This window comes from Actinia tenebrosa, unplaced genomic scaffold (assembly GCF_029948245.1).
Source record: "Actinia tenebrosa isolate PJP-AT-01 unplaced genomic scaffold, QUT_ActTen_1.0 PGA_scaffold0__85_contigs__length_37466705, whole genome shotgun sequence".
Taxonomy (NCBI): domain Eukaryota; kingdom Metazoa; phylum Cnidaria; class Anthozoa; order Actiniaria; family Actiniidae; genus Actinia; species Actinia tenebrosa.
In genome coordinates this window covers 12,246,934-12,273,941 of record NW_028292569.1, presented here as the reverse complement: position 1 = coordinate 12,273,941, position 27,008 = coordinate 12,246,934, and the positions used below count along the sequence as shown (strand labels likewise).

Below are 27,008 nucleotides of genomic sequence, written 5' to 3'. Positions count from 1 at the left end.
ATAGACATGAAGCCTGCGCTCAGTGTCGCATCCATTTTTTTGACCTTTCTTTTCTAAGGCGGTTTTTAGCCCAAGACAAGGTTTTCAACACCTTGTTTTTAATGTGAAGATGAACAGTTCAAAAAGGTGGAATCAAAGGCATGCCGAACTTGTTGGCTGCCGCAGGTAGGAACAGACAAGCGACTGTTACTGAATTAAAGACATGTTTGTCACATCTTTTCTCCTTTATTAGGACTGAATTCATCAGAAATGATTATATCATCCAACATGGCGGAAAGTGGTCATGAGACTTGGTTTATTGAATCCCAACCAAGAAATAAATAATCAAATCAGGACTGACAGTGTCGTCAAACTCAGGGAATGCTAGGAAAATGGAAGAGGCTTAAAAAAGAACTGCTATTATTAAATTAACATTAATTCTTTAATCTTTATTTAGGTCCTGACGCTGCAGACATATATTTATATTATTTACATGTGTATTCTTATTAAAGAATTTATTAAGATTTTCTCAGTGGCGAATTTAAGGGAGCCTAATATCTAGGCAAATAATAGCTATTACCCAAGGTACCCATGTACCCTCCCCACCCCTGTTGATTCATTGGTAGAAATCTGCTGCACTTGTTCTCAGTAACAAGGCTTTTACACTCACAACTGATCTGAAATCTGTACACTGTTAAACTACCAAAATGAATCTTGTACCAGTCAAAATCTTCTTGGCTGACGTAAATCTTGTCGGTATTGGTGGACGATGCTTTTTCTTTTTTCTTCAAACAAATGTTGACAGCTGCGTCTCCTGCGTCGTATATGCCAAGTTTCTCGTTTTCCTCTGTGTTGACTTTATTCTTGAATTTTCCTGTCAGCGGAATGCAACACAGTAAAACATATGCGCCATATTTAACGGCTGCAACAAAGGTATGGAAAACAACTTTTGGGCAAGTCAACCCGGCAAGCATTTCCTAAAGGTTATAGGGTCGCTAACTACGCCTAACACGACCGCCGGCATGCATACTGTTCAGAAAAAAAGAGAAAGGTACAGGTGGCTTGTTGGTGCACACCTAGCGATTTTAACTCTAATAATCCTATAATATAAATACTGTACTGCAGATTTACCTATCTAGACACCCCTTCTCTTTTTCGAATTCTAAAGAAACTTAATATTCTTTCCACTTGGCAAGGGAATTACTGAATATCTTATAGGATTATGTTCAGCTCTAATCAGGACAAAAAATAAGATTATTCTAATACTTCAGTCAGCCGGTAGGCTACACATCCCCCGATTTTAAAGATGTCTGAGTATTAATATGGGAAAAATGATATCACTTTTAGATAATCCGTTAAGAAGCTTTGTTATGCATCGCAAGTGGGTTTGAAGTCATCGTCACCGCCCACACTACCATACATGTCAAGTTTCGAGTTGTTTTATCCATGGTGGGTAATTCTTAGTTAAAAACTGGAAGATCAAAGTTTTACTCAAGAACGCTCAGTTACTAACTTGTGATTTCCAATCAATATCTTATTTCATGTTTCTAGAACCTCACCATAGTAAATTAAGGTAAAATCTTGATAAATGAAACTGTAAAATAATGATCGCCTCATATTTTGCCCAAAAATAATAAATACAATAAATAGTACTGTACGTAATTGGGCAGATTGACGCCTTCTTTAACGTAAATACTATGAGTGAATGACAATCTAGCACTGATCCCGTTAATGCAGTCAAGAAACTGAACATCCTCGAAAACAAAGCAACCGACATTACTAGTGAATGATCATTAAAATAGTTCTGCTGGATCAAATACAGTTAATTTTTACGACAAAATTTAATGTTAGTTTTATTTATTGTCTGCCCCCATTACAAGATATAATAAAAAACATACTTTAATTGGTGACATCTTTACATTATTTTTTCGTTCCTGGCTAAAGACCTGTTCGCGTGTTAGATAAGATCGAGCTAACGTTTTAGTCTGACTCACCTTGTTTAGCAAGCTTCCTGTAGTGTTCAACACAAGCCTTATCTTCAGGTAAAATAATCCTTACTTTAGCAGGATACTGCCAATAAGTTGTAAAAACTACATCAATAGAGTTTGCAGGACCATCGTTGCCGACTTGGAGGGAGGGTGCCAAACCTCCTGTTGCTATGATACGTTGAAAGCCACCATGATCGGGTACTCCTATATGCCTTTTTCTTCTTCCTTCTTTCTTGGATGGTATTGTGTCATTTTCCGAGTGTTCTAATTCCCAATACTCATCTAAGATTAACACCATATAGATTAGCAAAGCAACTCTATTGAAATAACTCAGCCTGCATGCTTTACATACCATGATAATTTGATCAAACAGTTTTCATTCTGTTTTGCCTTAAAATATGCCACCTGGTAACGATTAATCCAAGCATTTTATAGGTTACCTGAATTGTAAATTGTTTTGCCAGGAAATCCTGTCCTTCTATTCATTATATTAATCTTGCTGAAAGACTTGGTGTTGTAGCGCAGCTGACAAGTGTCTGCTCTGCTCTGTTCATGCACATTTGTACCCTCAACAAATGAGAATTCCTTTCCATCTCCTTCAAAGCCCTTGCAATCTGCCATCCAGTAGATGAATAGGTCGTTTCCCAAACCTTCCATACTGACTGAGAGTGGGGAGCTATTCACAACTACTGAAGATTTTTTGAATGGTGTGACTAGTGGTTGACCAGTCTTCCCATCAAGAATGGTAACCTTTACAAGGATAAATAGAGACAAGCAAATGTATTTGTATCAAATAACAAAGCTTGTAGATGAAAACTAGTTTGATGTAAATACCTGTGAATAGTAGTATATAGGAAATCCCGGTCCATAGTTGTATCGAACCATTATGTCAGGAATGTCATCATCATTATATAAACCTGCTCCAGGAGTTCTAGCAAGATATCAGAAAAAATCAAATGACTTTGCTCAACATTCGAGAACATAACTAATACAAAATGTGTAGTCCCCCCTACCCCCAACAACTTCCAATTTTTTTCCATACAAACTCTGTAATTTTGTTCTTTTTATGGGTGTGGGGTATGGATGTTAGCTAACAATGAATGCATGTAAAAGTTGATTTTATACCATCCCTATATATTATACCCCTCATAGCTGTTCAATACCCTATTATACGTACGCGTATGATTCACTATTGGGAAAGGAATAATTCCAGATCATCTTGTATGTCTCTCCATCAAAAGCAGCAACTGTAGTGTTAAACATGGATATAACTATATCCACAGTGCCATCTTTGTTTAAATCCACCAGTAAAGGGGGTGTCATGACTCCTGATGATCAAGGGTTTTAGGTAATTAGTAAGAATCCTATCATAATCAGTACTGTTATATATGACTATAGTACTATTATGTACCTTTATACTTGTCTTCATAAATTTGCTGGGCTGTTTCCACCATACCTAAATAAAGGTTCATCAATGGAATCACCCATAAGCCACCAGGGTGTGTTTCTCCGCCAGTCCCAAAGATAACCATCTGTCTGCCATCTTTTTTATGATACAAGACTGGCGAAAAATAGATCTCTCTTTCATCTGGCACTATTGTCCATCTAAGTACTTTCCCTGTCTTCCCAGAGAAAATGATCAGTCTACCTTTTAGTCTTTTTGGACTGTTTGCCTCTCTATGACAAGAAATAGTGGTTGCACTGTTATTAGTCAACTTAAATATCAATTGGTTAAAATTTTTGTTGAAATTTTTTTGGGGCTTTTTTTGTACTCCGAACGAAGGACTAGCGTCCGAAATGTCAGTAAGTTTTTTCATCTTTTTCACGGTGTATAATTTACCTTTTCACTATTACTGTTTCATTAGAAACACCAACGCAGCTCACACTAGTTTTTAGCTAGTTATATCTTCTTCAAAATTTTTGTTAGTTACTTGACACTTACTTGATTATGATGACACTGATATATATATATAATATGTGTATAATAGCTGTAGATAGTGTACAATGTACTTACGCAAGAGGATCGCCTCCATGAGCAGCCAATACCTCCATAACACCATCTCCATCCAGGTCACGAATAAACTGGGCTGTATAAAAGTTCATATTCTCATCTCTTGCTGGCTGTTCATCCATGTTCCACAGCAATTTTCCTGTCTTCCCACTGATTGCCTGGAAAGCTCCTCCTCTACCACCCAACAGGCAATCCCAAGTGCCATCATGATCCAAGTCTCCATTACAGTTTAATGCATAAATCTCATGCATAGAGTAATGCCTCCACAGTTCTTTCCCTGTGTTACCATCAAGAGCCAAAGCACCACCAAAGCAGGGGTATGAACCATTGAAGTAGAGATCACAGGAGAGTCTTGGGGGTTTATGAGCATCAACACCAGTGGAAAAGCTGATGATGATGTCTTTTACACCATCACCATTAACATCATTCAGGCGGACAGCTGTTTCGGTCATGAGTTTTGGTAAATTGGAATGCCAAATGTTCTTAGTCTTAAGGACATCACATGCCTCAATGTTCTTGTCATTTCCATAAAAAACATGTTCCCCTTGAATCCCTTTTTTCACATGGTTTGATTCACTGTTTGCATTTAAATCAGCAGAATCAATAGCACGTAAAATAAGCAATACAAGACCAACAACACAGATGCTAAAGAATGCTAACCACATAAAACATGACAAACAAGACTTTGTTGTGCACCAAGGTTTTGTATGCTTGTGCCGAATCTTTGTTTTCGTGTGTGGGGCCATAAGTGGCTTCTGTACTTCTGATTTTGAGCTGACATGTCGGACTGAAAAGCTCTTGCTGTAGTCATCTAGTTCATTATCTAGTTCATCTTCAGTGAAATCATCCTCATCACTTTCCAGATCTAATATATTATTTGTTTGTGGCTTGTACATATTACTCAGGGCCATTCTTCACAGCTGTAAAACAGTAATATCTAATAAGCTAACATCCAAAAGAAACAATTAAGAAGTCAATTATATTTCTTAGGTTTTTTGGCCAAATAAGACAAAACATCTTCAGCTTTATGGGACATTATAATTACTAAATTTGAATAAAAGAACTAAGGTAATAATTTTAAAACATATATTAACACGTCTGCGAACACTACCGGGAGAAAATAAAACGAAAAAGCTGTAAGAATAGATATGAACGGTGAGAATAAGAATAAGACAAAAATTCACAACAGTTTGAACCTGATGGGGAGAACAATACGGAAAGAAGTGGTACGGAAAAACTTTCCATATTTTGTGTATAATCGTCTTCATAACACAACATAAGAATTGGTATTCTAAACTTAGAAACTAAGATCGAAGGTCAATCAAATAATTACCGAAAAGGACGAAAAAAGCTTATCTTCTACAGCTATGACTGATTGATCTTATTCGATCATGCATCTCCGCCATTTTCCTGCCAAATAATTGAATACGACTAGATTTGATCGTCTTGCAACTTACAGTTTTCTTAATATTTATGAATACGAAACAATTCACTTACCTCAGGATTCTATTCAAGATCAGATAATGAAAATATAAATAGGAGAAAGATATCTGTTTTTAAAACCTCTCGATGATTTACGTATCTTACTGTGTAAATACAGCTTCTAAGTCATGATAATTATCATGCAGACAGTTTGCCTCTCATGGGAGGGCAGGGGAATTTTATATGGCCTTGGCTGGCCATCACTATGGAGCCAGAAAACGGACCCAGGGAGGGAGGGGGGGTACTCCGCCAGAATTTGGGTAGGGATGTTCCGTTGGGATTCTGAAAGGGGTAGGTACCCTGTTTATGACAAAAAAACTCAAATTTGTAGACCTGTTTATGACAAAAGTTATAATTTATTGCACTGAGTTCCTGTTTCAATTATCATGTCATCTGGCATATTGTTTTTTTTACAACCATAATAACCAGTTTCGGTCAATGTGTAGTTTCCAGAAACCATCGATACCCACCCCATGGAGGAATTTGGAATTTCCGAAGAGTAGGGGGGTCAGAGAAAAAAAACCAGAGTTTGTATGGAAGAAGAAAAAGTTCGTATGGGGTAGGGGGGTGTCTTAAAAAAATTCCTCCGTGAGGGGGGTATGGATAATTTTTGGAACTACACAATACGAAAGTAGAAACCCTGAATATGACAGAATACTCAGGAAGAACTTGGAACTCGAGTGAAATTGCATACCCTGTTTATGACAAGCTCGAAAAAAACCATACCCTGTTCAGCAAATCATCCCTGTATAGTCCACATAAGGGAGTCCCCCCTCCCCGAGCACAGAGAGCAGAAAAAAAGAAAATCACCCTTTTTGCCTTTTTAAAACCCAGATAAAGTACAAGCAATATTTCTAACCATCTCATTAGAACAGTCACACCATGCCCTCCAACTGTGTAAATACAGCTTCTTAGTCATTTTGATAACTGATTGTGGACAGTTTACCTCTCAGGGGAGGGCAGGGGAAGTTGGCCTTGGCTGGCCATCAAGAAACAAAAGGAATTTGAATATGAATACGACAACTACAGTCAAACCAGCTCATCAATCCTATCAAGGTTCAAAGATTCAGTTGATTATTGGAAGTTTGATTTCCATTCTGCTTTAAAACTTGCATTGATGAAACGAACGTTTTTTAAACCTTGATAGGGAAGTATGAGCTTGTTTGACTGTGAGATACCTGCTTTCTATACCATTCAAGAAACGAGAATCTTTTGATGTAGTAAGAATTGAGCACCAGCCCTTGAAAATCCCAAAATCAAACTACCCAAATATATATATAGAGTAATAAATAAAAGCAAACTTCAACCTTTTATCTCTTCTGAGACTTTATTGTGAATCTTTATCTTGGGGGTTGTCAAGGTTTATGTAGACAATATTAACTACAGGTAAAAATAATGGAAATCAGACCAATGATGTAGAAAATGTACTCATGACAAGCACTTGTCAAGGACAGTGACAATTTTTTAGAGTGATTTTACTTTGCTCATGAAAGTCACATAACACGTAGTAAACATGAATTCCATAGTTTTCTTTCGTTTTACTTGGACTGTTAGTCACTAGTTATACTACTTCTATTCAGGAGTGAAGTATAATCATGCTAATTACATGGCCAATATACAGCTATATGAGATATAAATGCTACATAATCTTCAACAAAGTACTCTTTGTTAAACCACCTCTGTTCTCTCCAAATTTCAAGGCTATAGGCAAAAAAGAGATGTTTTATCTATTTAAGTGTGTGACCCAGACAACTAGCTATAATTACACCAAGATGTCTGGGTTCTGGTTTTCGTCATTCAAATTTCCAACAACCCAAGTTCGTACTTTTTGATTAATGTATTAGTTGTTTACCATCGTTTCATTACTAGGTGCTGTTTTACCGCAGTCCCTACAGGGAAATAGGGCAATAGACTTATCAAATAAACCTCTAGAGTAGTACCTTCCAGTGTACCTTCCAACAGTCCCCATGTCCCCTTATGTATTCTAATGATTTGTTTCACTGATGGTAGTATATTCCCTATTTCCATGTTGTGATGGTTGTCTCAATAAGTGCATACTGCCATGAAAACAGTGGAAATCAAAATAATGGATTCTTAAAGAAGGAAGTAAGGAATGGCATGGTACTTTTCACAAATAGTGGGAGAAACTTTTGTGTTCAAGATAATGTTTCACTGAATTTATCATCAACTAAATTGTTTTAAGTCTCTATATTCATAGTTAAACTAATGCAATGACCAAAGCATATCATGATGCCATTCAACTGATATTAGCAAGATAGGCTGTATCTTATCAAGAAAAAACCATGCTTCAAGAGCAGCCTTTCATCATGAAAGAGTCAACTATGAACAGTATTAACATAAAATCCAAACAAACAAATAACAATGACAATGGGCATCAGGTCCCTTAATCCATGGATTTTGGGTCAAACTTCTACTCTTTTAGTCTGAAATGCCTGATATGAACTGCTTTGAGTTCCTTTGTAATCTTGGTTTTGTATGGTATATCTTGAATAACAAAAGTTAATTAAGGGTGCAGTATACAGGCAAACACTATCAGATGCCGGGAAAATGGCAGTGAAAGCATTTTACAACTAAATAAATTACAGATTTTAACAAATTAATCCAATATACCTGTCACTATACAGTCTAACTAATTAGCAACAAATAATTGTTAATAAATTATGTAATTGAACAGGTTCATTATTACACTTGAAGAAAAACTTTTAAAATGGGCAATTTCAAAAAGGATTGCTGTGCTGCTATAGCGATGTAGAATGTTTTTACTTCCCCCATGACACAAATCATCTATTACAGGTACATAAAAATTGTATGACAACAATAGGATCAGATTCTACCACAAATTTTATGGATATTGTAAACAAAATACTGATTCACTACATTTAATAACAGCTGCCAAGCATACATCATAGCCCTGTTGGCCAACATGGCCAAAAGCTTGGTATTAAAATAAAACTACTGTATAAAACATAGTGAATACAATATTTTGTTTCCAACATCATTCTTGTCTCTTATGAAGTCTATTAAAACAGTTCACAAAAAAAAAATTTACGAAGAAGTGAAAGAAACAGGGTAATTTAACTAAATTAAGGATGTTCTGAGTGCCCCTTTACCCAAATGTTCTCATGATTGGGACACTACAAAAGAAAAACAGTAAGAACATCCTATACTTAGCTATTACCAATCCTTACTTTGAAGTTACGTACATAAAGTTATGTGCTTGAATTTTTGTCATGATTGAACAAGATGACATTAAAAGAACTCAAGGAAATGAGTTCTTGAACCTTTCCAAAATGTTCAAGCTCCATCTTGGTGGTTCTGGGTCTAGATAACAGATGAACAAAAAATGGCCATCAAAACAACTTTAAAGCCATAGCTCACAGAAGAGCAAATCCTTCATTGTTCTTATGACATTGAAAAAAGACTAATAGTGATAGATTTTCTGTCAAAGCAATGGTTTTGTGGATTCTAGAGAAAGCAAACTGTTTGACAATGGAATCTAAAAAATACTACAGCAATGTTACAAACAATTTGCATTTCTAATATATCACTCTAGTATCTTACTGCGGTTTTTAATATTCTGCAAACTCCAACACTTCACCGGCTTGTTGTAAAATTGGTTTTTCACTGCTGCCAGTCAAGAATAAAAAACTACCGACTGATTATTCTCAAATGACGGCAGCGAAAATTAAATTTCAGCATGCTGCTTGCAACTACCGAGTTCACAGAATATACAAAACCAGTTAATTTTGGCTTTTGATTTCAATAAAATCCAATGTTTAGGTTGAGTTAAAATTAAACTGATCATTATCGAAAGAAAAATTAATCTTAACTGGAGGTCATCTGTGTAAAGACGACATTAAGATGTTTGTGATTGGTAGGTTATCCCCTGAGGGATTTTCACCTACACTCATTTATGACTGAATCTTATAGTAGTTGTTAAATATAAGACAACCAATTTCAATATCTATGTCCTCTGACATGACATTACTGGTTTAATGATTTTTCAAAGTGCAGCCTAGCGAGTGCATGCAATAAACTCATGAAAAAATACTAATTATTGTGTAGCTCCAGAAATTATCCATAACCCCCCCCCAGGGAGGAATTTCTTTTAAGACCCCTACTCCTCTCCCTGGATATTCCAAATTTCTCCCATACAAACTCTGTAATTTCTTTTCTTTCTATGACCCCCCAACCCTTTGGAAATTCCAAATTCCTCTGTGGATTGGGCATGGATAATTTCTGGAACTACGAATTGCTAAATAATAATAATTTTGTAGTACTTAGTTTTGGTACATTTTCACAGATTTAGTGCTTACACTTTACGGCATGCTTGTCTTTTCTTGCTTATATACAACATATTGTAGCACTGATACAACATATTGTAGCACTTCCAACTTCGTGTAGTTTACCATTTTGAATAAAACAGTTATAGACTGAAAAAATAAATGAATTCAATGTTGGATTTAAAAAAAAAAAATCTACACCTGTTAAATTCAAAATGAACATGGAATCCAAATGCAGAAATAGTTAAGCCATGTTCACACTACTAATCTAGAACTCATAGTTCACTTGCAACTGGTATAAACTAGACATGAGGTGTTTTACTTTAGATCAAGCTATCCTTTTAAAAGGTGACCAGAACTAGTTCTACCTAACATGTTTGTTTCACTGAAACCAGTGTTGATATTGATCTCAAGGAACAGATTCAATAACAGTTGCCCTTAGTGTGAAAATGGCCTTAGTGTAACGGATTATTTGTTGTAGAGTAAAGTATAAGCTTTTCTCATGAGTACTATGAAAACAACACTAATTATATGATATAGAAAAGTTTCAGAATCTGCATGTGAATTCCTTCCTTGGTTTTTAACACTTAAACTGCACAGACATTTTATGTCTTCAGCAGGTTAATGAACAGTAGAAAAATAATTTCTAAAAGGGCATTCTGTACCCACAAAACAACAACACTCGTTTTTAGTGTTGTAACTTTCACACCGTAAATCACTTTATAAAACTTTGATTTCAGAGTGATTTATTTAGCTCATGAAATAGAATATTACTATTGTTTTGATATCTCTACATTTGAATATTACATAACGAGTTTAGATCTTGTTTCACAGGTCAATTAATGAAATCACTCTTAATTACTAGGAATAGAATAGCAAAGTGTGACGTCATCCTAGTCTAACTTTTGCAATTCAGTTTTAAAATGTTCATATTTGAAAAGAATACAAATCCCATACATTTTTTCTCATTTTGCACTGGATCCAAACTAGATCCAGCACCAAATGGGAGAAAATTTATGGGGATATTTTTGTATTAAATTACCTATATTCTCAGCTGTTTATCATATCTTTACTTGCAGTTTCTTATGTCACCAAAATCCTAAAGTTCTTAAAAAATAATTTTGACCTTATCACTTTGGTATTCTATTCCCACACAGTAAAGTATTTTATTACTTACAGTTTTCCCTGAGGTATATAACTTTTTTTAGAATACTATAGATGTATATCAAAGTTCAATAAAAGGTTTAGTGTGTTTGCCCCAGATGAGTTTAGAAAAACAAGATGTAGAACAGAAATTTGCAGCTGAAACTGCCTCTTATGCTCACAGGAACAAATCCTGGCAGCTACAAAAACCTCTTTCCAGTAAATACTTATTTCTCCTTCTACACCTTGTTTAATGTATTAAACAACTGTGATATATCAGACCACCTTATAATAAGACTAATATTGTGTTGCACTGACATGACACAGTCACCTTAGCTGCATCTCATCTAGAACCATACAAATCCTAACTAACGGTTTTCCTTAGAAAATAAATTTTTATTCTAATTACAATTTGTTTTTATATCTACATATGTACAATAATTGAATGACAAATAAATAATCAAGACCTTTTCAGGTTGGGTGAGAATGCTCTAGATGCCATCAATCCATGTTTGGTGTAATGGTTGATATGTTGGATGGATATTAAAATTATGTATACGTATGTTATACAATTTGTACAAGCTAGAGCTTTCCCACCACACTTGGCTGTGTTTTCCAACAAAAAACCACTGCTACACAAAAAAATCCACTTCTAACAGCTATTCAATGAACTTTAAGATAGAACATCAAAACACTATTTTAGGCAACATTTGTTGTCTTTAAGTGATGAAATGCGATGTTGCTATTTTCCTGGGTAGCAGTGTTGATTGGCAGTTTGTATTAATGCTTGACCATAACTGCAAGACAATCTCTCTCTCCCCTCCCCCCTCCCCCCATACTTACTTTAGCCTCACTAATATTACAACACATACACATATGTTGGACAAAAGATGAAGAACAAGTTCAGTCACAATGACAGCAAGGAAAGGAAAAATGGAGGTGAAGAGTATACAAAAAACTAACTCACAATGTTGGATCAATCTTCTGAATATCAGAAGAACCACTTAGACTATTTTGACATTTGAAAGTGGTACATATTAATTGTTGATGTTCTGTACATCCAAAAACAATACACCCACCATAAACAGAGTTTTGTGCACTAACTAGCAGAGAACTTGAATCAGGTACAGTTACAGTAGAAGTGGCTTCTAATAGAACTAATAGATATGAGATCATGTAAAGTGACATATATTATGGTAGTAACATGACCATTTGGGTCAATAGATGACTCTTCCAAGACATGCAAGCACACTTTCATAAATATCTCATTAGCAGACATTTATAAGAAACCTTTGGAAACCATACAGTTATAGGAGATTTCTAAAACTCGTGACCAAGAGGTTTTGTCTGAAATGACTTATATTTTCTCGAAAGTTATAATTCTGCTCCCAAACTAAAAGACACCTCAAAGTATTCCTTCAAAGACATCCTTCATTAATATAATTTCAAACTTGGTTTGTATTTTTTTTCCATACTACATATACTTTTCAAATTACTCACACATCTTGGAAAAGATCTATTGACATTTTATCATTTTATATCTTGTATTGGTCTGCAGGAATGATCAAAGAACGCTTGCACAGACTTCAAAACAATACAAATGAAATTTTCTTTTATGAGTTAACTCTATACAACCTGTCCTTACTGTCAAAGCTCTTCACTTGCATTGCATATCTCAGATAGAAACCTTTATTATTTACTGGAGCTGCGTTCTGATTGATGAACATGGACAACAGTTATTTTGAAAGCTGTAATGCTGTACTGTGGTCATGTCACAACTGATGTCATGATTAATTTGAAACCCATAAAAGTATTGATGAACGATAAACATAAAAAAGATAACAGCGCACATCATTTTAGACTAATCAGCTTTAAGTTCCCTACCAGTGAAAAAATGTGATTCATTCATCTTCTTCTGGTTGCTGCTGGTACTCGGCAACATAAAGTTTCTTGTCAATGATTGGTGGGATTGGTTGGATTTCTGTTCCAAGTTCTTGTTCTATTTGGTAAAGGTTAAATCTGTCATCATCTGTCACCAGGTTAACTGCAAGGCCAAGATGACCAAACCTTCCTGAGCGTCCAATGCGATGCAAGTATGTTTCTGAATTTTTGGGGAAGTCAAAGTTGATAACAACATTCACAGATTGTACATCAATGCCACGAGTGAACAGATCTGCAATAAATGTGAGAACTGAGTTAAATATTTTATTTATAGAAAAGAAGAGAAGAAACAGCTATACCTGTCCTTAATTGATTGAAATTGTAGTTAGTTTTATTTCTATTTTTAATGTTTTCCATTTTTGATTGGCTCGTCTTTAAATGGGACCCTTATCCTGTTGACAATGCCTAAACCCTGTCCCAGTTTTTTCTTTTAATTTAGGATTTTCATATTCATATTTTCTTCCAACTTTTCATATATTTTTACGACCTTGGTTGCAAAGAAGTATGAAATATATGCATATCTATATCCATAATTTATACATATACACTCAATTGAAGAATCGTTGTCGGGTTCAGAAACATAGAACATGAAAGCTGAGACTGAAATGGCACATGAGAAATGACATAATTATATTATATTATATTTATTCATTTGTCCCCATCCATGCAGTCGGTTTAGAATGCCAAACGCATATTAAAAACAGTGGATGATGCCACGGGTCGCTGGTCACAGTATGCATTTAATTAACGTACTTCCCATGTGCCATTTCAGTCTCAGCTTTTAAGTTCTATGTTTCTGAACCCGACAACGATTCTTCAATTGAGTGTATATAATGGGAACAACACTTAAATGTTGGTAATGTATTTCATAATGTATTTCCATTATCACACAGAAAGTGATTATAAAGTCAGGACCTTGTCAATAAGCATTTTACTACAGATCAATCTTTTAAGATTTCAGTGTTACATACCTGAGCAGACTAAGTTTCTGCAGTGTCCTTGTCTGAAATCATGAAATACCTTATTCCTGTGTGCTTGGGCCATTCGTGCATGAATATAAAAGCATGAATAACCAAGTTTCAATATTTTTTTTGCTAGGAGTTCCACACGCATAACTGAGTTACAAAAGATGATTGACTGATTAATTTGGAGCTGAAAGTAAAGGAAAAAAACAAGAGCAACAAATTAGACTAGTAACTTTTGTGTCCAATATCTTTACTAAGGAAAGAGGAAGATAAAGCACAACAAGTTTGTAACTATGATGTTGTCATAAAGTTTACAACTAGGTACAAGCTTTGGGACTTCAAAGTGAAACTATCGTTAAATAGTTAAACCCTTTATTTCCTCTATTATTTTTCTATATATTTTGATCTAAATTACCTTCTTGAAGAGGGTGTTTAAGCAATGCACTTTCTGTTTTTCTGTGACATATGCATAATACTAAAACAAAAATCCCACAAACACAACTGTAGTTAGTGTTGTATAATATTATAACAAAGATGAATGTGTATCAATCAAAGAACTGCAATAAAAGAAACAATACAGTACAGCTGGTGGGGATGTTAACATTTTACGCTAGGAAAACCATGTGTAGTACACTCCTACGCATGTAGTGCCCTGCAAGTATGTTGAGCACATGATACTACCTGTAACAAACTACATGCAGCTGATTCCCTCATTAGCTAGTGCCTTTTGTTGAAATTCACAATAACACGTCTACAAGTATTCTTTCTTCCAAAGCTTCTCTAATTTTTCGAAGTTTGACTAACTAAGTTTATAGTAAAATAACTTGGTAATAAATTGTCAATCAAACTGATTTGGAGTCGGAGTTTGTGTTCCTTCATGACCGGCTGCTGGTCATTTATACACTTCGAAATAATTTCCCTTAACTCATGTTCTAGATAAGTTCTGAATTTAAAAAATATATCAAAAGAAAGCTTAGGTTAAAGTGAAAACTGACTATTATATTTTTGTCGTTGAGAAATAAGTAATTAGAAAACAATTTTTGTGTTAACAAAGATTGTCAAGCCTTCTATTGCCCGTTGTTGGTTTCATGATAAATTCCAAAGTGCGATTTGGAGAAATTTCTCAGATAGCACAAAAACAGCGTTAAGTTGCCATGAGCACTACATGCACTTGAGTGTAGTCACTGGGTTGACTGCCCGCGGAGATCGTGCGTGGACATGTTAACATTCTCAGTGAGCTGTACTGTACCTTGAGGGAGATTTTAGATTGAATTAAAGATTTTAGATAATTAGGATTAAAATATTTAATAAAGTCTAAAGATCTCCCTCAAGATACTGTTTTTTATTGCAGTTCTTAAAAAGAGTTACACTTTAACAATAATAATGGTAGTAAAGTCATACCTGGGTTACTCCAAACAGAGTTAGTTCATCCATCAAGTTAATTTCATAAGGCTTTACTAGGTGTTTATCCTAAAAATTGATTTACAAATAATTTTTTCTTAATACTACTTTGAAATATTCAAAATCTGTTTTAAAACTTGATGAAGATGATAATAACAATAATAATATAAGTTGCTTATTGGGACCTCGCGCTATATGCTGACACTACACACGTCAAGGCTAACAGAATCGATGCCACCATTATCAACAAGGAGAAGAAGGAAATCTCAGTCATCGAGATGAGCTGTCCTTGGCTTATGAACAGGGAAGCAAAAGACACTGAGAAGACGACTAAGTAAAGTCCACTCTGCTGGGAGTTGAAGCAGAGATACCCAGGACACCACATCACACACAACAACATTATCATTTTTTTTTTTTAGTTCATGAATTGTAAATTATGTAATTATTAGCATTAACTAAGATTTTTTTTTGAGATTTTAATTTTTAATCAATTGTTTGTGTCTCCAATTAGTGCCTTTGGCGCTAGAACGATTAGACACTTTAATAAAGATGTATGTATGTATGTATGTATGTATGTATGTATGTATGTATGTATGTATGTATGTATGTATGTATGTATGTATGTATGTATGTATGTATGTATGTATGTATGTATGTATGTATGTATGTATGTGTTGGGAGGATACTCAAGAAAGGTCAGCAAGGTGATCAAAGACCTCATGGGCTATAAGAGCTGATCCATCGCCATCAGATGCAGACGTCTGTTATAAGTTCATTTCACACTGCATGAACTGTTATGATTTTAAACTGAACATTAGATATATAATTTAGAATTTGCTCTATATGTGACCCTATTTGCAAAAACTGGGCTTAACAAAAATTTACGCTACAAACTTGATCTCAAGTGAAGCGATGGAGCTAACGATCGGCGGCCTGGGCTCGTTAAAATGGCGTCACTATACGTCGATGACTTTGCTTTGATTACGAAGAATTCTATTCATTGAATAATGCTAAAATAAATATTTAGCTGTGACATATCATCTAAAGACATATTTCGATGCTTTACAGTCTTTCTGATAATTTTTGGGTTGTTTTTTGAATCTAGCGCTAGATTATTAATGCAATTTCCCGTCAAATTACAAAAACAAACGTCTGAGCGAAAATATTAGATATTGCCTGTTCGTTTTGAACGTCGGAAGGCAATGATATTGTCTTGTTCAGACTGTTATTAAACAGCACTCGCCTGAATCAAATAATAATTGGTTGGGTTTACACTAGGCTCTAAATTCTGATCAAAGTCACTCAGTTGAGATCATTTTGTGTGTGAACGGCTTATCAAGGCAAGTGCAAGTCCATTGGTAAGCAGGACCTTCAAAGATTTCAAGACTTCAAGCAGTTAAGCGAGTAAGAACAAAATGACCAAACAAATGTGTGTGGATCTAATGGAATGCCGGAGAAAAGCTACTCAAAAATGTGAAATAGTAAAGGCATTCTACACCTTTAAATAGACATTAATTTTGTTAGTGACCTGCCAGCAATATATCCTAGAACTATAATAATTCTGCTTTATTCTTGTAAAATATTACGCATACTGAAAGTTTAAATAAACGAAGATAATAATAATAATAATAATCAAGACAAATATATTATATCTTGTCAAAAAGTTTAAAAAGTGTTGAACTTACTTTAAATTCTTTGACTGTCAAAGGAAATGTAGCAGAGTATAAAAGAATCTGCCTGTTGCTTGGCAAGATATTGATGATATCCTCCAAGAGGTTTTTAAAGTCCATTGACAGAAGTTTGTCAGCCTTAAAAACAACAGTGAAGATAATATTTAAAAAAATATTTCTATTTTGTTTCATGACAAAGTGATCATTTTTTATATACTTACTTCATCCATTACCATCATTTGACATTTGCTCATATCTGCCAAATTTTTCCTCATCAAATCCAAGATACGGCCTGGGGTTGCTACAATGACATGAACTGCAAGCAAATAAGTCAAGCGAGGGTAACCTTCATTATTTTGCAAAACACAATTAATTTTTCTAAGTATTTCTTAAAAATATGTCATCACTTAAATGCTGCATACCTTTATTGTAAATTCTCATAATGTCATCTTTCAAACTTGTTCCTCCTGTAGTAACCATAACTTTTACTCCCAAGTGTTTACCAAGTTCCTTGCAAATCTGTGAAGTCTGAAGCGCAAGTTCTCTCGTAGGTACCAGTACCAGGGCTGAAAAGAATAACACTGATCCTTAGTTGCCCCACAGACTATGACATGAATTCATGACATAATCTCACCTTGAATGACATCCTTGCCAGAGTCTATTCTTTCTAACAATGGAATTAAATAGGCAGCTGTCTTCCCTGTGCCATTTTTTGCCCTAGCCAATATATCTCTACCTGCTAGTGCTACTGGTATACTCTCCTCTTGAATTGGGGAAGGCGTGTCATATCCTTTCTCAAAAATTCCCATCAACAACTCTCGTTTCAGGCAGTAATCTTCAAATTCATTTCCTTTAGTTGAAGTTACATCCTATAAGGATTAAACAAACTAGTAAAGATTTCTTTTATTTACTGCCACCCGGTTAGCTCAGTTGGTAAGAGCGTCGGTCTGTTGTGCGGGAGGTTGTGGTTCAAGCCTCGGCCGGACCAACACTCAGGGTCTTAAAAAAACTGAGGAGAAGGTGCTACCTTTGTAATTACATCTGCAAATGGTTAGACCTTCACATGGCTCGGATGATCACTTTAATGGCGGTCCCTATCCCTAATTAACTAGAGATGTTAGCAGAGGACCACAAGTTTATCAGTTGAATTACTGTCAAGTGTTATCCTCTATAAACAAAGTTAATTAATTATTTTATTTATCCATTCACACCAATTATTGAATGCCTTGCATTCAACTATCTTATTTCAATATGCCAACATTCCTTAATTACTGGGTTGCCTGTGGCAGCCCAGTCGTAAAATGCCTTTGGTTTTTTTTTTGTCTTCCCCTTCTCACTAAAAGTGCAAAGTTGTGCAAGAGTACCCATATATGGATTTGAATGAGGTGTTTATAGATTAATGGCTCATATGCTGTCTTAGCAGCATGGCATGGAAAAACCTTTATAATTTCAAGAAGCTGCACTCAAACTATGAAATATGTTCGGGTTGTTCCACATCTTACCCCATATAGAATCAATACTGTGAATATTGTCAGAAGGGTGATAGGCACTTTAAACTATTTTGGAATCTTACCAAGATACCCAAACGTACCATCAAGCAAGCATATTTCATATAACTGGCCTGTTTCAATTCTGTAAAATGCCATTTATATCACTTGACTACAGATTCATTTATGAAGGATAAGCCTTGATTTTGTGTTGAATATTCATGTGTTCCAGTGAAGGTTGGTGGAATTTCAAAGTGTTTGTATAGTTGAAGTTGTGTATTCTTTACTTTATCATAGGTATCAAGAAGCCTCTGTTGTACAGGGACACAGCAATTTATGAATTTGAATGTCTATTCTGATATAAAAATAACTATTTGCCCAGGGCAGCCCAGAAATGTATCATGTTCCTAAGGAAACCACTGGGCATGCTCAACATGAAACCGCTAATGTTAATGTCATACATATTCTGCAAATGCACTACCTTTTAAACGGAAAGGTTTATAGTCTATAGGTAATATTAGCCTAGGAGGGTAAAATTATTCAACGCATGATGATTTTTTTTTCAAAAACTGCGTCCAAAGCTGTAGCTTTCAATATTTTCCACTCTGAACCTCGCTAATCTACGAACAAAACTATGATAAAGCCTAGTTGGACGGCACTCCGATATAAACAGTTAGGCTTTGACAGATGATACGTTTCAACGGCTCGCCATTTTTACAAAACTATGCTGTTTTTTTTCCATAACAGAAAATTCATAAATTATCGAATATCATGCTTAACAAATTTCTGCACAACGAAGATGAGGACAACTACATACTTTAAACAAACAAGTCAATTAAAAGAAAAGCCCAAATCCTATTTCTTTTGACTGACAACCCAAAAGCTATGCGCTGGTTGGACAAAGTAGTTTCACAGTCGACTTACAGTTGTTTTGATACGATTATCCTTCGGGGGAAGACTGAGGTTTGCTTTCCAGTTTTCAGTTGTTGCTCTGACAAGAGAAAAGTTTTTTAATATTATTTTATTGGAAAACCATAAGAATTTTATTAACGCCTGTTAGACTTACGGTTTTGCATTTCTAGTCGTAGGTAACACAGTTTCCGTTTTCGTTTCTGCCATACTCCAAATTTATCTTGGTTGATAGCTTGTTGTTAGAGCACTTTGCTTCACGCAAATGAATACTGAGAGCTTTCGAAACGTCTAATAACGCTTTCTTGTATCCGAAGTAAAGAAAATCAATAAGGATGGTCGAGATAAATTAAGATTTCCCTAACCAACTTTCCGTCTTCTTTACTTTCGGTTTTACTTTCGGTTGCTCAACAAGAAAAAATATATTTAGAGAAGGACTGGGGTCCAAGCCTCTAGTTTCCAGTCACCTTTGAGCACTAATCCCATAATGCATCTCAGGCAAAATATTGGTCGCCATCTTGTTTTTCACATGTAAGAAGAAAAACACTGAAAAATTCGATAAACTTTGCTCAAAATGTCTCTGTATGACGACCTTGATGGAGTGCCTTTACAGACTTCGTCAACTAATGATGTAGGAGAACTTTCTGGCTGGTCATCGAGTTTAAAACTCATGCAAACTCAACTTCAAAGGAAGAGAGTTGTTCAAAACAAACCAAGTCAAAAGTCGACTGTTATAAACCCTGTCATCTTGAATAGGGGATTGAAGCGAGCTAACGACGAAAGGGAAGAGGCAAAACTATCCAGTGAGACAGTTCTCAAAGAAGAGATTTATTTTTTTGATGAAGAATCGGAGCCTTTTTTGGAAGCAGACGCACCAGTGGTAGTTGATGAGTATGATCCCTTGAAGCCGAATGAATACGAAGTAATAAAAGAAAAGCATCGAGAGATACGGGATAGAGAAAGAAGAGAGGCAAAAGAAAGAGAGAGGAAATCAAGAGATAGTGACCGAGGAGATCGAGATTACCGTGATCGTGATAGCTACAGGGAGAGAGATTATGATCGAGATAGGGATCGTGACAGAGACAGGCGGAGGGATAGGCATAGGGGCAGTGACAGTGATGATGAAAGTAGTCACAGACGTTCATTAAAGAAAACAGGTGGTGCTACTATTGCTCCTCCAATCATTCTATTGGAAGAATCTACTTCTGGTCTCGGTGAGGAAGATGAGAACCCTGAATCTAGTTTAGAAAGGAAACCATTCTTAGGACTGGGTCGAGCAGGAAAAGATAAGCCAAATGTAGGTTTCAACAGTCCCATTGCTTCACAGATTATGGCCAAGTATGGCTGGAAGGATGGACAAGGTCTTGGCAAACAGGAGCAAGGCATAAACACATGTCTTCAGGTCGAAAAGACCAGCAAAAGAGGTGGCAAGATAATCAACAAAGATAAAGAGAGCAAAACTCAAGCAAGTGAATCTGACTCACTGATCAGTGCTATGAAGAATCCAACCAAAGTTGTATTATTGAGGAACATGGTTGGTCCTGGCGAAGTTGATGATGACCTTCAGCCAGAAACAGCGGAAGAGTGTGCTAAATATGGAGAAGTTAACAAAGTAATCATTTATGAAATTCCTGAAGGTGTTGCAGAAGAAGAAGCTGTCAGAATATTTGTTGAATTCCAAAGAGTGGAATCAGCAATCAAAGCTGTAGTTGACTTGAATGGAAGATATTTTGGTGGACGTTCTGTAAAGGCATCATTTTATAATCTAGACAGATTTAGATGTCTTGATCTGGCTTCTGACCTATAATATACAGTCTTCAATCACTTAGATAGTAACAAACTCCATAAATTTGGCTCACAGTTTTCATATTGCTAAAAACATCAGCTTTATATACATATCTAATAAAGTTTACAATTTCTCTATCAGGCATGATCAGGCATGCAATATCTCACCATTACTGTGAGAAAAAAGTTTAACTTACTATAGAAAACTACAGATTAGCAAGGAGCAAAGTAATTTCTTGATAAGTATGCGATAGTCTGCTAATATTTTTGTGCAAAACCCATCAAAACACAATTACTGTAATAATAAACTTTAATCAGTGTAATTCAATGATTTTGCTTTAGGTCAACTCACAAGCTGTTAATATAAAGGTAATGCAGCCAGCAGCTGCTTATGTCAATAAAATGTAAAGAGAAGTTGTTTTTATTATACTAAAAGGAGAGTTATTGTCATTATCATGAGGAAACTAATGGTAATTTATGCACAAATGTTTGAAATAATTGTATTACTCTTGCATGGGAGACAATGGGAGATACAATTTGGCTGTAGCAGCAGTAGTCTCCTCTGCAGCCGTTCTTAGTGTTGGTCCGGACCGACACTAAGAACGGCTGCAGAGGAGACTATAGCAGCAGCTGCCTGGTTATAATTAATTTTGAAAATAAAAAAAGAATTTTTGCATGGTAAGAATTTGATTCTCAGGAGAGTGAAATTGTATTGCAACATTGAGCTGCATTGGTACCGCACCTGGCTAACGTATTTGGTAAGAGTGTCGGTCTGTTGTGCGGGAGGTCATGGTTCAAGCCTTGGCTGGACCAACACTCGGGGGGGGTTTAAAACAACTGAGAAGGTGCTGACTTTGTAGTTATATTGTATTGTAATTATCTTTCTTATTCCTCTTTATACAAAATTTTCTCAATATGTAATCTCTTGGATGGAATAATTAAATGATGATGATGATAAATTATATCTGCAAGTGGTTAGACCTTCACGTGGCTTTATTTAAGATGCTACACAGTGGTGGATCTAGGGGTGGGTTTTGGGGGTTGCAACCCCCTCTATGAGAGCCATTGTGATTTATTATATTTTTCATGACAACATCAACAGCATCGCAAGTTTTATTAAAACAGGGGTGCCGAACACATTTCGCTCGCTTTTTTTTTCTATACGCCGTGTGTGGGACCTGAAACAACCATGCTTGCCTGCAGCAAATAATCATTATCATAAGACCTACTTCCATTTGGGAACCCTGTGCTACTTTCCCATCAAACCACTACCTTGGCGGGAAATTTCCCCACCAAACAAGGAACCTCAATCAATGCTACAACCCCCCCTTTGAACAAATCCTGGATCTGCCCTTGCTACATGTATTATTTGAGAAGTAATAATAATAATAATAATAATAGTTTATTTATCCACATAACGCCTAGGAGCATTTCACATACTCGTTTAAAATGCGCACGTGCACTAATCTATTAAGAAATAACCTAAATTAAAGTGATATAAAATATAATATATATATGTATATATGCAATAAATATAAAATATGAAATGATAAATATCTATTTACAATGGGAAGTTAATAAAGGAAATAAGAAAAAAAAAAAAAAAATATATATATATATATATCCAATATATGATAAATAAAAATTTATCTAACGATATATAAAAGGTATGAAGTCTAATTTACGTATGATATTCTTAAAGCTATTTACGTTAACAGCATTTCTCGCATTAGATGGTAAATTGTTCCAAAGATGACTAGCTATGGATACAAAACAATTAAGACGCCATTTACTGTTAAATGAATATTGCTCAAGTTTAGTACCAGAGCCTCTTAAATTATACTTAACTGTACGAAATTTGAAAAAGTCATTAATATATCTAGGGCCATTCCCTTTGATGCATTTAAAAAGTAAGACTAAAACTTGGAAATATCTCCTATGTTCTACGGTACGCATATTAATTGATTTAAGAATGCTGTCATAAGAATTAGATTTAGATAGGCCTAATAAGGTTCTAAGAATATAATAATTGGCTTCTTCTAATTTATTTGAGAGTGACTTAGATATTCCCACCAGCACAGGGCTACAATACTCAAGATGAGGCAAAATAAAAGCCCTATATAATTGAATCATAACATGCGCTGGAACTAAACGTCTTATTCTACGTAAAGCGTTTGTCTTAGCATAAGCCTTATTAAGCTGGACATTTAAATGTTCCTCAAAAGTTAATTTTGAGTCAATGGTAACGCCAAGTATCTTTAAAGAGTCCTTGATTTTCACAGGATTATCACCCAATAGAAGATTGTACTTGTAAGTGTTCGTTCCGATGACGAGAGCTTGAGTCTTTACAGTGTTGATTGACAGATGGTTACTAGTAACCCACTCCTTGATGGAGTTAAGTTCCTTGTTGATAGTATAGTTTAGTACCATAGGAGAGTAGTCAGCATAGTATTCAGTAGTGTCATCAGCATACATACGTAGAGATACTGTAGAGATGAAGTCATTCAAGTCATTCACAAAGATGTTGAACAGAAGCGGTCCAAGTAAGGATCCTTGAGGTACTCCAGCTGTTATTGGTTGCCACTCAGAAAATACGTTGTCAACCCGAACTCTTTGGCGGCGACCAAGGAGATAGGCTTTCATAAGAAGAATTGCATCTGTGTTAAAGCCGTAGGCTTTAAGCTTTGCAATAAGCAAATTATGGTTGATGGAATCAAAGGCTTTGCTGAGATCTACTGCTATGGTAACAATTCCTTTCCTATCATCTAAACTTGCACGCCAATCATCAATTATTTTAATTAGAGCTGTACAACAGGAATGTCCCTTTAAAAATCCAGACGTTTTCCCTATTCCCTACTGTATCCCTGGACCATCAAACACTCAAACAACTTTATTCTGATACATTGGAAGCTGACTGCTGGCATGCAATTAGAAAGCTGGACAGTCGGCACACATTGTTCCGATATATTGCCCCGCCAACAAAGGCATACTGCAGGCTCCGTTTATTAAATCATTTTGTTGTTGTGTACAAGACCCGTTTGAGGGATTATCTTTGGTAGAAGCTCGCCTACTGCCCGCCAGGCAAAACCCCCTTTTTAGGAGGAAACCTGGTCCCTCCCGAATGCAGTGTTAGGCGAAAAAAGACCTTGAGGGAGAAAGGTCCTAAGATGTTTACAACGATTCTTAAAAGTAATAAAAGCAAGACAAAATTAGTGTGCCGTGCTTAACCTTGCAGTCAGGCTAGAATGAAACCCTTCGCCTGCGAAAGCCCGCCTTTTGCCGTTCGTTGCGTCATTATCTCCATGGCAACCACTCTCCATATTAGGCGAACCGTGAAAACAATATTTTGCTTCTATTCTTCGAACCGAAGCAAACAGCAAAAGTTGTTAGAAAAATGAGGAGAAATAGCAGTATATATTTGATCATATAAAACTTTCTCGTAGATTTTGGAAATGGTCGATAAAATGGAAATTGGACGATAGTTAGTTTTATCAGTTTCGTCCGATCTTTTATGAATCGGTGTCACATTACTAGATTTCCATTCCAGAGGACATGACTGACTGCAAATGAAACAATTGATGAGACGTGTAATTTCGCAAGATAAAATTGTTGACGAGAACTTGAGGACTTTAGGAGATATCTTGTCAATACCAACTGACTTTTTGGGGTTAAGTTTATCCAAAATATCCTTTATATACGGTTCATCTACCATGTGAAAATCAAAGTTGAGATCACAGTTCTTCATTCCAATACGACGTATGCTTGGGTGATCAGAAAAATCGTTCGAGGTAGAATCATATGAACCAGCAGCATTAATGAAATAATCATTCAAGGTTTCAGCTACAAGTTTAGAATCAGATAATAAGGCGTTATTTTCAATCAGTTGAATTTTGTTTGAACCAGAAGATTTACTGTTGGGCATCAAGGGTCTCATCTTCTTCCAAAACTCACCAGGATTCTTTATATTATTTGAGGCTTTATAACAAAAGGCCTTTGTTTCTTTACGTTTGAGAGATCTAACTTTATTCCGTTGTTTACGATACAACTCCCAGGAGTTGACTGTTGGATTTTTCTTGTGTTGTTTAAAAAGACGATTGCGACGAGATATCTCACGCGATATTTCAGGCGTTATCCATGGTAATTGGTCAGATCTTATTTGCTTCTTCTTTAAGGGAGCGTGTAAATCCAGTATGTCTTTATAAAGTTTTGACCAATGATCCCAGATTTCATCAGCATCGTCGTAACTAAACGCAGTATGCCATGGAACGTTTTGCAGAGCAGAAATAAAATCCTCTTCTTTAAAGTTCTTGAAGCTGCGATATTCAATAGTGCGAGGTTTAGGTCTCGGTAATTTGCATTTTCTGATAATATAAATAAGGTCATGGTCACTGATTCCGAGAGGTAAGGTGCCACTAGTTGCATAGCGCTCAGCATGACTAGACAAAATGACGTCAATCAATGTTTTGGATTTTTCGGTAACTCGAGTCGGTTCGGATATTTGGTTAACAAAGCAAAACTTTCTGCAGAACTCAACCAGTGTTTTATTAGGTTTTCTTCCATCCAGCTCGTTTTCATACATGTCCATATTTAAGTCTCCCACTATAAGAATCTCATTTCGTAATCTAAAAATCTCCTCAGCAGTCGTAGATAAAGATTGGATAAAGTCAGATATTTTGCATTTGCCTGGAGATCTGTAACAGGCAAGCACAATAAATCGAGAGTTGGTAGAGTCCTTTAAATCCAAGCACATGCACTCCAAATCATCAGGTTCGATTTTATGTCTTCTGTAAGCGACCAAATCGTCACGTACGTATGCCAATAAACCACCACCACCTTTTTTACGGTCTCGTCGCAATAAGCGATAACCAGGATGTTTGAGTTTGGAATTTGATACGGTCTTGTCGATTTTAGTCTCACTAATAAAGAATACATCAAATAATTTACGGTTGAGAATGACTTTGACTTCGTCCAGTTTATTCAACAGTCCATTGATATTAATATGAGCCAGTTTCAAGTTGTATTTATAATAATTGTTGACATTAGATTCATACCATTCGATAGAATCTTCTCCGGCTTCCTGGCCATTAAAGGACTTGTTGTTCTTGTCTTCACTCTGATTATCATTAAAACTATCGTTAAAAGGATTATCAATGAAGGGTAAAACATCAGAGATACATGTTGGACAGGTCCAATTGCCTTCAGAGCTATTTTTCAGCCTCAGAAAATCCTTAGGAGTAAATGCTTGACACTTGATATGGTGTGAACGGTTGCAAATATCACAACTCAGAACTCGGTGGTTTTTAGCGATGGTTCGACCACAAGTCTGACATTTATCAGGACCAGGATTTAAACATATATCTCCACTGATAAATAGACGAATTAGATGGAATCCAGAGACAGAATTTGAATGGTACTTAATTCGAGAAGAGAAGTAACCTTTCCCACGTGCTATACGAATTATTAGGCGTTTGTGGTTCCACGAACAAGAATGGAAATTTCTTACTTCAATCTTCACGGAATCTCCACCAAAAGACAAATTATTGCTAGATAAGACTTCGTTGAATCCATTAGTTCCATATTCATATGAAAAGATAAGCCATAGAGCAATAAAATTGAGCAAAAATACAGAGCGACAGTAAAGACGTCTGCACGCCACGTGAAAAAAAATGAAGTAGCCAAAGTTAAGTTTGAAATACCAAGTGTTAAATTTTAATTCTTTGATCTAAACATGTGGGATGCTTAGAAAAGATGAAGAAGTGTTGGAAACCATGATATGTAGCTTAAATTTATGGTTTCTAGCTTCTCCAGAGTCTTTCATCATCCCTTTTTTTTTTACATTGGAGTATCCTTACATAAACAATCATTTTAGTATGCACACAACAAAGGAAGCCAAAACTCACAGAGAATAGTTTTGGAATTATGGTTCTTCAAGGTACATAACAT

The 27,008-nt window shown here is 35.7% G+C and overlaps 4 protein-coding genes across 5 annotated transcripts; 1 reads left to right on the top strand and 3 right to left on the bottom strand.

The window, feature by feature from the left end:
• Positions 1–407: 407 nt before the first annotated feature.
• Positions 408–5,594, bottom strand: LOC116297149 (uncharacterized). 2 transcript variants are annotated; one of them, XM_031705314.2, is made up of 9 exons: positions 5,476–5,594; positions 5,312–5,388; positions 3,982–4,898; positions 3,379–3,644; positions 3,145–3,295; positions 2,802–2,898; positions 2,408–2,717; positions 1,974–2,249; positions 408–853 (listed from the first exon to the last, which is right to left on the bottom strand). In XM_031705314.2, the coding sequence occupies exons 3-9, from the start codon at positions 4,887–4,889 to the stop codon at positions 531–533; spliced, it is 2,331 nt and encodes a 776-aa protein (XP_031561174.2). In that variant the 5' UTR covers positions 4,890–4,898; positions 5,312–5,388; positions 5,476–5,594; the 3' UTR covers positions 408–530. The 2 variants fall into 2 exon arrangements, with proteins under 2 accessions (XP_031561174.2, XP_031561173.2); XM_031705313.2 differs by lacking the exon at positions 5,312–5,388.
• Positions 5,595–6,761: 1,167 nt separating this feature from the next.
• LOC116297162 (putative ATP-dependent RNA helicase ddx6) lies at positions 6,762–19,669 on the bottom strand. The gene is made up of 10 exons (XM_031705333.2): positions 19,438–19,669; positions 19,296–19,362; positions 17,519–17,753; positions 17,307–17,450; positions 17,106–17,200; positions 16,900–17,022; positions 15,215–15,283; positions 14,229–14,288; positions 13,820–14,000; positions 6,762–13,080 (listed from the first exon to the last, which is right to left on the bottom strand). Exons 1-10 carry the CDS (start codon positions 19,488–19,490, stop codon positions 12,809–12,811), a joined length of 1,299 nt encoding a protein of 432 aa, XP_031561193.2. The 5' UTR covers positions 19,491–19,669; the 3' UTR covers positions 6,762–12,808.
• Positions 19,670–19,784: 115 nt separating this feature from the next.
• LOC116297163 (splicing factor 45-like) lies at positions 19,785–21,551 on the top strand. Its single transcript, XM_031705334.2, has one exon. It carries the CDS (start codon positions 19,855–19,857, stop codon positions 21,085–21,087), a length of 1,233 nt encoding a protein of 410 aa, XP_031561194.1. The 5' UTR covers positions 19,785–19,854; the 3' UTR covers positions 21,088–21,551.
• An 897-nt stretch (positions 21,552–22,448) lies between these two features.
• On the bottom strand, positions 22,449–26,929 carry LOC148913528 (uncharacterized). Its single transcript, XM_089033478.1, has 2 exons — positions 26,918–26,929; positions 22,449–26,787 (listed from the first exon to the last, which is right to left on the bottom strand). The coding sequence occupies exons 1-2, from the start codon at positions 26,927–26,929 to the stop codon at positions 24,418–24,420; spliced, it is 2,382 nt and encodes a 793-aa protein (XP_088889604.1). The 3' UTR covers positions 22,449–24,417.
• Positions 26,930–27,008: the final 79 nt, after the last annotated feature.